Genomic DNA, 12,850 nt, shown 5'->3' on the forward strand with positions numbered 1-12,850 from the left:
TGAGCAGAGCCAGGAAAGGTGGGGGATTCCCTGGCCCCAGGTGTTGGGAAGGAACCAGGGGGCCCAGGAGGGGGCCTGATGAGAGAGGAGGACAAAATCAGGGGTGGGGCCATCAGGCGGCAGGTTTTATTGGGAGAAGACCAGTCAGGAACCAGGGGCCACGGAGGTTGCCGGGTCTTCGGCTGTGGCAGCGGCCAGCGCAGCAGCTCGTGCCTCCTTCTTCTGTCTCTGTTTCTCCTCCTTGAGGCGTTTGCGCTGCTGCTTCTCCAGGTCCTGCAGCAGCTCCTGGAAGCGGGCGCTCCTCGGGTCCACGTGGTAGCCCAGGCGCTCCTGAGCCTCAGCCTGCAGTTGGGCCCGCCGCTCCTTGTCCGCCTGCTCCTTCTCCCTGCGCTCCTGCTGCTGCCGCCGCCAGCTCTCAATCATCTGTGGCATCTTGGCCATGCACTCGGCAACGAGCTGCTCCCTGCGGCGGAGGGCGGGGCGGTGAGAACAGCGACGCCCAGCCAGAAAAGGAGCGCCCGTCTGCCCACAGCCCACCCCCTAGTCTGCCCACATTGACTTCCCCGCGGAGATGAAAAACTGGGAAGACACGGTGCTCGTTAAAACTGTTGGGAAAAATCCCTGACAACTGAAGTAACGGGCAGGAGAGAGGAACTAACTTGCGTGTGATCTTGAGCACAGGAGAGCCAGATCCCCAGAACCCCCAGGAGGAGACCCAGAGTCAACTCAGCATTTCACTGAGCTGTCTACTGAGCCGTCCCAGAGCCACACACCGTGTGGCCATTCCCACAGCGCTTTCATCCTACAGACATCACTTGAGCACCTGCTGTATGCCAGGCCCAGTTGTAAAGGCAAGAAATGGATTGGACCTTTCCCTCCGGTCCTATGAGTAGTTGTGAGGCACGGCCCCATTTTATTTCATTTGTTTGTTTTTTAAGAAACCCAAGGTGGCTATATTAATACCAGATTAAGTAGATTTCAATATCAAGAATATTATCAGAGATGAAAAATAATGACATGGGCGCCTGGTGGCTCAGCTGGTTAAGCGGCACAGCCCCATTTTAAAGATTAGAGACATGAGGGTGAAAGATCTGAAGCCTGATGGCAGGGTTATCCCGCTGGGATGGGGTAGAGCCTGGGATTCACATTCTAGATCCACTGTTCAATGCGTGGGTGACTGGACAAGTGATTCCAAATTTCCAAGCTTTGGTTTCTCATCTCTAAAATGAAGGTGATCCCCTCTTCCTCTTAGAGCTATTGTGAGGACATGAACAATGAAAACCAGGAACGTGCCTGGCCTGCGCCTCCAACTTGCCTGCCCACTCCCTCTGGGAAGTGGTACCGTCCTGACGCCCCTGGTCTTGCATCCTTCAAGTCTTCTTCAGAGTTGTCTCCAAGTCTGACCTCTGCCCTTGACTGCAGGCCCCATCATCTCCCACTCTTCCCCAGTCACACTGACCTCCTGGCAGTTCTTAAAGCATATTCCTACCTCAGGGCCTTTGCACCAGCTGTTCCCAGTACCAGTAACACTCTCCCGACGATCTCCCCACGGCTATGTCTGGCCATTCAAGTCTCTAAGTATCAAGTCCTCAGAGACCGAGGTTCGAGGTCTTGCAAACCAAAGTCGCTCTCCAAGGCACACTTTTAACTCAATTTTATCTCTCTTCCTCATGGTTCTCTGCCCCCACCTGAACTTATCTTGTTTTGTTCTCTGCTCTGTGCCCGGCACCTGGGACAAGGCCTTACACAGGAGGCCCTCAGTAAAGATTTGGTGAGTGGCTAAACGAATTGTTACTCAAAAATCTGTCTTGTAGCTAGGTGAGCATACAGGTAAATCTACATGCAGCACGCAAACCCCCCTGCGATGGACGCTGGATAGAGTTAAGCACCGTGCACAACAGTTCATCCGCCCGGCCGCAGAGGGCACAGCCCGCAGCCCCGCGCCCACCCCACCGCACACACCTGGCCTGACGCTTCTGCTCCTCCGCCAGCCGCTGCACCCGCAGCGACTCCTGCATGGCCGCCAGGCTCGGGCACCATTCGCGCTCCTCGGCCTCCAGCTCGCGGAGCTGCTCCCGCGAGGGCCACAGCGAACCGGCGGCCACCCCGGAGGCGGCGCCGTGCCGCGCGAACTGCTTGGCCGCGTAGCGCGGCCCTAGCTGCCAGCGTGGGGTCAGTGGGTCGTCCGGGTCCGGCCACCAGGGCCCTGGCGAGCGGCGTGGGGGCGGCGGCGCCCGGTAGTCCCGGGAGCCCCGGCCCAGGGACGTCGCCAGCCCTAGCAGGCTGCGCGCCCGCCGCACGGACGCCGCCATCTTGGCTGTGCGGGGTCCTCGCGGGCCGGCCGGGCTGGCCACAACACTGCCTGCGCGCGAGGTCCGGAGACGGGCTGGGCGGGGCGAGGGGGAGTCCCCGTGGCCCCAGCTCCCGGCTGGGGAGAGGAGGGGGTAGAAAGTTTTTTATCCGTCTTCAAGTATAGTTTAGAATTTTTTTTTTTTACCAGTTATTTATTAAAATCGCATTATATTTTCATTTTATATTCTTAAAGTAGCATTTGATTTTTCATTTTACAATGTAAATATGAAATGTTTAAAAAAATATGACTTCCATGTGAAGTTTAAACTACATATTACTTTATATTTTAAATATTTAGAATCTAAGGTATTCGTTAAAATGTTTAAATTTCATCTTAAATACTTATTGTTCATAACATTAAATATTTGTTATGCTTCCTTTTATGCTTTAAATTTGATTTTGACTATTTCAGGATTTTTATTTATTTTTTAATGATTATTTATTTTTGAGAGAGAGAGAGAGAGAGAGAGAGAGAGAGAGAGTGTGAGCGGGGAAGGTGAACAGGGGAGGGGCAGAGAGAGGGGGAAACACAGAATCCAAAGCAGGCTCCAGGCCCTGAGCTGTCAGCACAGAGCCCAGTGCAGGGCTCAAACGCGATAACTGTGAGGTTGTGACCTGAGCCGAAGTCTGATGCTTAACTGACTGAGCCACCCAGGTGCCCTCAAGATTTTTATTTTAAAGAATTATGTAAAACCTTACCTAGACAATTGTTTAAAATGTTTACATTTCTATTTAAAACACTTATTTAAAGTTCTATGATTATTTAAGACATTTATGTAGAAATTCGATCTTAAATTTTATTGTAAAAATTTTGTTACTTTATGCCTTTTAATTTAATTTTTCATACTTAAAAAATGTTTAAATTGGTTGATCAAGGTGCAGAAATTAAATACTACTTACACAAAATTTTTTTTAATGTTTTTGAGTTTTGAGAGAGAGAGACAGAGCGCAAGCAGGGGAGGGGCAGAAAAAGCAGGAGACACAGAATCCAAAGCAGGCTCCAGGCTCCGAGCTGTCAGCACAGAGCCTGACGCGGGGCTTGAACTCGTTAAGTGCAACAGCATGACCTGAGCCGAAGTCGGATGCTCCACCGACTGAACCACCTAGGTGCCCCAACACTACTTTTTAAAAACAGGATTTCAGTCTTCAAAAGGAAGGAAATGGGATGAAGAACATGGGTAAATCTGGAAGACATTATACTGAGTGAAATAAGCCAGTCACAAAAGAACATACATTGTGTGATTCCACTTATATGAGGTCCTTTGGGGGAACCAAATCCGTAGAGACGGAAAGTAGATGGTGGTTGGCAGGACAAAGAATGGGCGTTAGTTACTGTTTAAGGGGGACGGAGTTTCTGTTTGAGAAGACGAAAAAATTCTGGAGCTGGAGAGTGGCAGTGGTTGCACAACCATGTCAATGCGCTTAATAGCACTGCACACGACGCTTGAAAATGATTAAAATGGTATATTTTACGTTACATGTATTTTATCACACACATGAATCGCAGTTTGCGCAGTGAACTAGGAAGCCTGGAGAAGAACCCTAGCTCGTCACAGCGCCGTGTATGTATCAATCCCAAACTGGAAACAGCGGGTGCCCGAGTCCATTCACAGCAGAACGGAGACCTAGGTTTTGATGTTTCAACCCACAGAATACTACACAGGAATGCAAGCGCAGAGACTACAGCCGCCCACAGCAACGCGAGTGATTCCCAGGGACATCATTTGTAACAAGCAGGACCCACGTGATTCCTTTTCACAAGGGGGTGTTTTTCGTTGTGCGAAGTTTTCACAAGTCATCCTTTTTGTGGAAAGCGGAGAGGGGCGCCTGGGTGGCTCAGTCGGTTAGGCGTCCGACTTCGGCTCAGGTCATGATCTCTCGGTCCGTGAGTTCGAGCCCCGCGTCGGGGGCTCTGTGCTGACAGCTCGGAGCCTGGAGCCTGTTTCAGATTCTGTGTCTCCCTCTCTCTGACCCTCCCCCATTCATGCTCAGTCTCCCTCTGTCTCAAAAATAAATAAACGTTAAAAAAAAAAAAAGAAAGAAAGAAAGTGGAGAGCCAGTGGTGTCATTAGGGATGCGCACCTTGAGGGGTGACCGATGAAAGCAAGGCAGCAGCGATCATTCTGGAAGTCCAGGTGGGATACCTCTGGCGGGGACGAGTAGGCATCTGGTGGGTCACGTGGCAGGGTGGGAAGGGGAGGGGGCCACTTCGTGACAGGTCATTGGTCTGGGCAGTCCTGTTCTGTTTGCTTTTCTCCAGATAGACTGTATTCAGGGTTCTTTCTTGGCTACAGTGACGCCTGAGTTATAAGTATTTTTTAAGCTGTGTATGTGTGGCTTGCATACTTTCCTGTAGATTTATTATATTTTGCAAGTGAAAAAAAAACAAAAATACAAGCAACAAAAAGGATTGCAGTGAGCAGTCTTACGCCCACCTGTCTCCCATCCTCCGCTCCCCTGACTGAGCTGCTTCTCCAACTTGTGTCAGTTTCTGATGTATCCTAGAGCCTCGCTTTATGCATTGTCACTTATAGTGTTAACGAATTATTTCACAGGGACAGATGAGTACAGTCACATGCGTCATCACCCAGACTTAACAGATATTAACATTTGACTGGATTGCTTCAGATCTTTTATTTACTTACTTATTTAAATTTTTATTTATTTATTTAGAGAACGTGCGCAAGGGAGGGGCAGAGAGAGCGGGAGAGAGAGGATCCCAAGCAACCGGGATTGCTGACAGCTCTGTGCAGTCGGCCAAGAGCCCGAGGTAGGGCTTGATCTCACGAACCATGAGATCGTGACCTGAGCCAAAGTCAGGGACCCAACCGACTGAGCCACCCACGCACCCATCATCATCACTTTATTTTTTTAATTTTTAAAAAATGTTTATTCGGGTTTTTTTTTTTGAGAGAGAGAGACAGAGCGCGGGGCGGGGGGGGAGGAGAGACAGAGACGCAGAATCTGAAGGAGGCTCCAGGCTCTGAGCTGTCAGCACAGAATTCACCTCAGGGTTCGAACCCACGAACCGTGAGATCATGACCTGAGCCAAAGTCAGATGCTTAACCGACTGAGCCACCCAGGCGCCCCATCAAAAAGTGTCCTATTTAGGGGGGCCTGGCTAGCTCAGTTGGTGGAGCATGCAACTCTTCATCTCCGGGTTGTGAGTTCGAGCTCCATGTTGGGTGCAGAGATTACTTTAAAAAAGTAACAAAGTGTACTATTCAGTGTCTTCAAGCATATTCACGTGGTTGTGCAACCCTTATCGCCATCCATCCCTGGAATCGGTCATCTTGCAAAACAGAAACTGTCCCTGTTAAATACTAACTCCTCATTCCTCCCTCCCCCAGCCCAGCACCCACCATTCTATTTCTTTTTTTTTTTTTTTAATTTTTTTTTAACGTTTTATTTATTTTTGAGACAGAGAGAGACAGAGCATGAACCTTGGGAGGGGCAGAGAGAGAGGGAGACACAGAATCGGAAGCAGGCTCCAGGCTCTGAGCCATCAGCCCAGAGCCTGACGCGGGGCTCGAACTCACGGACCACGAGATCGTGACCTGAGCTGAAGTCGGCCGCTTAACCGACTGAGCCACCCAGGCGCCCCAGCCACCATTCTATTTCTGTCTCTTATGAACCTGACAACTCCAGGGATTTCATAGAAGTAGAAACGTGTAATATTTGTCCTTTTGTGGCTGGTTTATTTTACGGAGCCTGATGTCCTCAATAACATCCCCATTGTAGCATGTGTTAGAATTTCCTTCCTTTTTAAGACTGAATAATATCCCGGTGTATGTGTTTACCACGTTTGGTCTGTTCATTCGCCCACCGACGTACCCTTGGGCTGCTTCCACCTTATGACTGCTGTGAATAATGTTCCATGAACATGAATGTAGAGTGGTTATTTTTAATAGGAAAAAAAAAAAAGAGTAGAATAAAAATACCAGATTGTATCACATGTAGTAAGGGTAAGTATCCTCTGGTAAAAGAAAACTTTCTGCCACATATACGTATGTGGATATGCTAATGTTCCAGTCGTGATCGCTGCTAAGAAAACCTGGCCCCAAACCACCGTTTTGATTATGCTCAAAGAGTGTTATTGATCAGGAATTTGGGCGGAGCCCAGTGGGGAGGGCTTGTCTCTGTTCCATGCTTTCTGCGGCCCTCGCTGGGGAGAATTTGAAGTTGAATGACCTGACGCCTAGCCTCCAGAATCTTCGGCAGGCATCTTCCTTCCTTCACGTCTCATCATTGACGCCAGCTGAAGACTCAGCTGGGCTGTTGGGTGGAGTATCGTCTGCAGAGCGGTTTCTCCGTGTGAACCAATTTGGGCTGCTTCACCACATGGTAGCTGGGTCCCAAGTGAACCAGGCCGAAGTGCGTGGCATTTTTAGGACTGAGTTTCAGAAATCACATGACATGGGGCGCCTGGGTGGCTCAGTTAGGCATCCAACTTTGGCGCAGGTCATGATCTCTCGGTTCGTGAGTTCGAGCCCCGCGTCAGGCTCTGGGCTGACGGCTCGGAGCCCGGAGCCTACTTCGGATTCTGTGTCTCCGTCTCTCTCTCTGTCCCTCCCCCACTCAGGCTCTGTCTCTCTCTCTGTCTCAAAAATAAATGTTAAAAAAATTAAAAAAAAAAGAAGTCACATGACATCATTTCTGTTTGATTCTATTGGTGGAGCCAGTCACAAAGTCTAGGTTCAAGGGGAGGGATCAAAGACTTTGTCATGCAATCAAAGGATTTTCAAGGTCACGTACAAAAGATTGTATGTAGAGCCCAGAGAATGGGGCATATCGTCGAGGTCTCTTTGGAAAATATAATCTGCTTCTGGTTCACAGTATAAAGTATGTGTCTTATTTAAAAAAAAAAATTTTTTTTAATGTTTATTTTTATTTTTAAGACAGAGAAAGACAGAGCATGAATGGGGGAGGCTCAGAGAGAGGGAGACAGAATCTGAAGCAGGCTTCAGGCTCCAAGCTGTCAGCACAGAGCCCGACACGGGGCTTGAACTCACGGACTGTGAGATCATGACCTGAGCCGAAGTCTGACGCTTAACCGACTGACCCACCCAGGTGCCCCAATTTTTTTTTTTTTTTTAATGTTTACTTATTTTGAGAGAGTGTGCGTGAGTCAGGGAGAGGCAGAGAGAGAGAGAGAGAGAGAGAATCCCAAGCAGGCTTTGTGCTGTCAGTGAATAGCCCGACAGGGGGCTCAAGCTCACAAACTGTGAGATCATGACCTGAGCCAAAATCGACAGTCAGGCGCTTAACTGACTGAGCCACCCAGGCGCCTTGAAGTATATTTCTTACTGAGCGTAGTGGTTAAAAAAAAAAAAAGTTAAAAAAAAATCTGTGCTCCATATCGTTCATGGTAGGAATAAACTATAATTATTACAGCAGGCTCTTTTGATGGACGTTTGTTTCCAATTTTTCTCCACTGCAGAAATAATCCTGCAGTGAGCCTCCCTATCTGTGTTCCCCTGTGCCCACGAGAGGAGGTTTCCCTGAAGTGCCCAAGAAATCCAAGTCTTTCCCCAGGATTTGCCAAGGGACATATGGCTACTGTGGTTGAGGTCCAGTGAACGAAGGGGGTTGGGGAAGGAGGTGCAGTGAAGAGTGATAGGCAAGGGCCAGCCCTGCGGGCATTATAGGCCATGGTGAGGAATATGGTTTATTCCAAGGGCAATGGGGAGCCATGGGGAGTCTTTGAGCAGAGAAGAGATGGATATGATTTATAGTTCTCCTCTGGCTGCTGAGAAGAAAAGACATTGAGTGGAGCAACATGGAGAAGCAGAAAGACCCATTAGGTGGCAGGAGGGGCCACGTGGTCCCAGACCCGCACTGGCCTCAGGGCCTTTGCATCACCTCTGTTGTTTCTATGCCTAGAACTGTCTCCCAAGATCTTTATATGGTAGGCTCTTTCTTGTCGTGCAGGTTTAACTCAGTGGTCACCTTCTCTACTTCCTGAACCTTTGAAGAGACAGGTAATGAAGTATAACTGGTCTTTGACCTCAAAGTCAAAGACAAGCTCACAGTCTTGTGGGTGAGACGCACAAATAACTACAATGGTGAAAGAGGAAGGAAGTCCCCACAATGGTGCAGGATTTCTGAACAGCAGCTTCCTACCAGGTCAGGAGGTTTCGGATCCACTCTGGGAAACATCAGCTTAGAAGTTAAGAGCAGGCACTTTGATGACAAACTAGCTTCCCCACCCCCACTGCTGGCCAGGGCTTTGCACACAGCAGCGGCCAGATGGCACAGGCCGGAGGGAGGGTGGGATGGGGGGGAAGGAGCAAGGGGGAAAGAAGGGGTAAGGCTTCTGAGGGTAGGTCTTAAATTAAAAAAAAAAATTTAAGCTTTACTTATTTTTGAGAGACAGAGAGAGACAGACAGACACAGGATCCGAAACACACTCCAGGCTCCGAGCTGTCAGCACGGAGCCCGACGCGGGGCTCGAACGCACGAACCACGTGATCATGCCCTGAGCCGAAGTCGGAGGCTCAACCGACTGAGCCACCCAGGCGCCCCCTGAGGGCAGGTCTTAAGTGGAAATTTTAATTTACATTTAAATTAAAATGTACACAGCATACAATCAATCATGTGCAGTGAACAACCCAGTGGCATTTAGTACATTCACAATATCGAGCAACCAGTACCACTATCTAGTTCTAGAGCATTCCCATCGCCCCAGAAGGAAACTCCATACCCATGAACAGTCACTCCCCAGTCCCCCCTCCCATCAGTTCCTGGCAACCAGTAAACTCCCTTCTGTCTCTCTGGATTTGCCTAATTCTGGACATTTCATATAAATGGAGCCGTTTGTGACAATTTGTGTCATTTGCAGGTTTTTGAGGCACATCCATATTGTAACATGTATCAGTCCTTGTTGGACTGAGTCATGTCCCCCCGAGATTCACATGTCAAAGTGCCACCTGCCAGTACCTCAGAATGTGACCATATTTAGAAGTCAGATCTCTAAGAAAGTAATTAAAATGAGGTCATTAAGGCCCCTGGGTGGCTCAGTCGGTTGAGCATCTGACTTCGGCTCAGGTCATGATCTCACAGCTCGTGAGTTCGAGTCCTATGTCGGGCTCTGTGTTGGCAGCTCAGAGCCTGGAACCTGCTTCAGATTCTGTCTATCTCTCTCTCTCTCTCTCTCTCTCTCTCTCTCTCTGCCCGTCCCCTGCTCATGCTTTGTGTCTCTCAAAAATAAATAAACATTAAAAAAATTTTTAAGTTCATTTGAGAGAGAGAGAGCGAGAGAGCAGGTGAGTGTGCATGATGTGGGGGGCAGAGAGGCAGAGAGAGAGAGAGAGAGAGAGAGAGGGAGAGAATCCTAAGCAGGCTCTGCATTGTCAGCACAGAGCCCAATGTGGGGCTTGAGCCCATGAACCATGAGATCATGACCTGAGCTGAAATTAAGAGCAGGGCGCTTAACTGACTGAGCCACCCAGGCACCCTTTTGTTTCCCTTTTTTAATTTTTTAAAAATGTTTTAGGGGTGTCATATTTTTTTTTTTTACCTATACTTATTTGAATGCCTGAAATAGTTCGCCTAAAAAGCAAAGGGCAGGACAATGCTTTCATTTGTGCTTTTTTCTTTTCTTATGTTTCGGTTTTGTATGCTTAAAAGGGTTTTTAAACTCTAAAGTGAAACCCCTCCCTAAAAGGAAAACCTTGCTGCTCTTTTCAACATGGAAATACAAGTAAACTCTAAATGCAAATACAAGCAGGGGTACCTGGGTGGCTCAATCAGTTAGGCAGGGACCTCAGCTCAGGTCATGATCTCTCAGTTGGTGGGTTCGATCCCTGCTTTGGGCTCTGTGCTGCCAGCTCAGAGCCTGGAGCCTGCTTCCGATTCTATATCTCCTTCTCTCTGCCCTTCTCATGCTCTTTCAAAAATTAACATGCATTAAAAAAAATTTTAATGCAAGTACAAGTAAACCATAGCTTGTAAATTCTTTAAAAAAAATTTTTTTTAAAGTTCATTTATTTATTTTGAGAGAGTGTGTGAGTGCATGAGCGGGGTAGAGAGAGAGAGAGAGAGAGAGAGAGACAGAAGCCCAAGCAGGCTCTGTGCTGTCAGCACAGAGCTCCAGGCAGAACTTGATCTCACGAACCATGAGATCATGACCTAAGCTGAAATCAAGAGTTTGTCGCTTAGCCAACTAAGCCACCCCCACCCCCAGCTTGTAAATTCTTACTCTCCTCCTCCAAAAGGTCAGCATGTAATAGACATCCGAATATTTCTTTAAATTCAATTTTCTTGGGGGCGCCTGGGTGGTTCACTCCATTAAGCAACCCACTCATGATTTCGGCTCAGGTCGTGATCTCACAGTTCCTGAGTTTGAGCCCTGTGTGGGGCTCCGTGCTGACAGTGGGGAGCCTGCTTGGGATTCTCTGTGTCTCTCTCTGCACCTCTCCAGCTTCTGCACGCTGTCTCTCAAAATCAATAAACATTTAAAAAAACCTGTAAACTTAATTTTCTTGGATATCCTTCCGTGTAAAAAAAAAAAAAAGAGGTTCCTTAGCCCTGTACCACTGTGTAGTATTATGGGATTATGCCTGGTGAGTCTGGAGAAGAGCGAAGGAGGCCGGGGCGGGGGCAGTTGGAGGGGCTGGAGGGAGTGAGAAAGGGGGAGAGGGTGGGAAAGAGGAGGAAGGGGTGGTGGTGATAGGAGCAGACGGGCGACACCTGTGGGCTGCAGTGAGGACTTTGGCTGTCACCCGAGCGAGGTGCGAGCCCTGGAAGGTTCTGAGCAAAGAGAAGTGCCCGGACCCAAGTGCTCACCGGCGCCTCCTGGCTGCTGTGGGGGGAACAGACTTTGCGGAGAGGTGCTGGGAGCTCGAGCACCAACCCAGGGTGGAGGGGCCGTACTGGTTCAAGCGGGGAAATAACAGGGGCCGTGTCTGGGCGGGGGGCGAGAGAGGAGTGAGAAGTGGACGGATCGTAGGTAGATTCTGGAGCAGACGGGATTTGCCGTCATAGCAGATGGGGGGAGGCGGGTGCAGTCAGAGAAAGCGAGGAGGTCAACGGTGCTCCAAAGTTTGGGGCGTTAGCACTGGGCATCAGCTGGGTCTAGAGGACTTCGAGGGGGCGGGCTGGGGGACGCCCAGGAGCTCGGATGCAGCGGGGTGTGGGGGAAGCACCCTCGCACCTTCCAGGTGGGGCGTCCAGGAGGCAGATGCCCTGGGCGCGGCTGCCGCGCAGTCCCGAGAGCCGCCGCCAGAGGGCGAGCGCGCCCCATCGCACTTCGCAGCCCCGCGGGGCGCGGGAAGGACCGGCCGTGCGGCTTCTCACGGCCCCTGCGCCGGCAGCTCCTCGCCTGGGTGCGAAATGGGGGCTACGGGGGTGCCAGGGCCCGGCCCGGCCCCCCACCCAGGCGTCCCCGGGGCTCCAAAGCCTGGGACACGGCTCCCACCCTCTTCATGTGCTTCCAGCCCTCCAGCCTCCACCCCCCACCGGGCTGTTCCCATCGCCTCCAGCACCACCTCGGGGCTCTGCAAAAATGTCACCTCCTCGGGGAGGCCTTCTCTGACCACCCTGGGGGGCAGAAGTCCCCGCCCTGACTCCTGTAAGGCACATGCTATTTAAATAACCTAACACTTCAGACCCTGACATCATCGTATCTTGTACTGCCTGTTTTCTGCACTGCAGTGTTACATCCACAGCGAGAACCCATTTCTGTCTTGCCCTCCCCCCCCCCCCCCCAACCCGAGTCCCCAGGGCTGGGAATCACGCCTGGCCTCTAATAGGTGCTAAAGGAAAAACAGCTATAATGAAGTTAATCATAGTTTACTCATGGTTCTACTGTGTATCAGCCTCTATTGTAAGCTGCTTGCGGAAATTATCTCCTTTGAGTCCTCAGAATAGCCCCACCAGGTAGGGAGAGTTAATAACATATTATATTCATCCTCGGAACCAAAGAGGACGCTGAGCCCCCAGAGGGGTGAAGGGACTTCACAGAGGTTGCACAGCCAGAAAGTTGCAATGCTGGGGCGCCTCAGGTCATGATCTCAACGGTTCACGAGTCTGAGCCCCGCGTCGGGCTCTGTGCTGGCAGCTGGGAGCCTGGAGCCTGCTTCGGATTCTGCGTGCGTGTGTCTCTCTCTCTCTCTCTGCCCCTACCGCACCCATGCTCTGTCTCTGTCTCTGTCTCTCTCTCTCTCTCTCAAAAACAAATAAAAACATTTAAAAAAATTAAAAAAAAAAAAAAAAAGTTGCAATGCTCAGGCTGAAACCGGAGAGGCCTGGCTGGAATTGTCTGATTTTGCTAAACGGAGGGATGGATGTGCCCCAGACCTAGAAAGGAGCCCCCTCAGAGCCTCCAGGCATCGTGCCCCTGAGTCCCTGTTTCCAGACTTGCCTTTCCCAGTCCCCACGGCCCACACATCCACAGACCCAGCCCCTCCCCCCCCCCCCCCCCCCCCCCCGCCAGGCTGGTGGGGGGAGGGGTGGGAACCCAGCAGGCCTCAGTTTATTTTCCTCCCCACTGTGGGTT

The 12,850-nt window shown here is 50.3% G+C and overlaps 1 protein-coding gene across 1 annotated transcript; it reads right to left on the reverse strand.

Moving 5' to 3' along the window:
- Positions 1-97: 97 nt before the first annotated feature.
- GADD45GIP1 (GADD45G interacting protein 1) lies at positions 98-2,341 on the reverse strand. Its single transcript, XM_019427537.2, has 2 exons — positions 1,963-2,341; positions 98-463 (listed from the first exon to the last, which is right to left on the reverse strand). Exons 1-2 carry the CDS (start codon positions 2,310-2,312, stop codon positions 145-147), a joined length of 669 nt encoding a protein of 222 aa, XP_019283082.1. The 5' UTR covers positions 2,313-2,341; the 3' UTR covers positions 98-144.
- Between the last annotated feature and the right edge of the window lie 10,509 nt (positions 2,342-12,850).

The sequence above is a fragment of the Panthera pardus genome, unplaced genomic scaffold, assembly GCF_024362965.1.
Source record: "Panthera pardus isolate Hobbes unplaced genomic scaffold, ASM2436296v1 HiC_scaffold_8, whole genome shotgun sequence".
NCBI lineage: Eukaryota > Metazoa > Chordata > Mammalia > Carnivora > Felidae > Panthera > Panthera pardus.

Bases quoted from the DNA above. Each gene is read 5' to 3' on its own strand.
- GADD45GIP1 (XM_019427537.2), bottom strand. From the start codon at position 2,312: ATGGCGGCGTCCGTGCGGCGGGCGCGCAGCCTGCTAGGGCTGGCGACG. The intron at 464-1,962 runs GTGTGTGCGGTG...CCTCCGCCGCAG, and splicing joins GAGCAGAAGCGTCAGGCCAG to GGAGCAGCTCGTTGCCGAGT.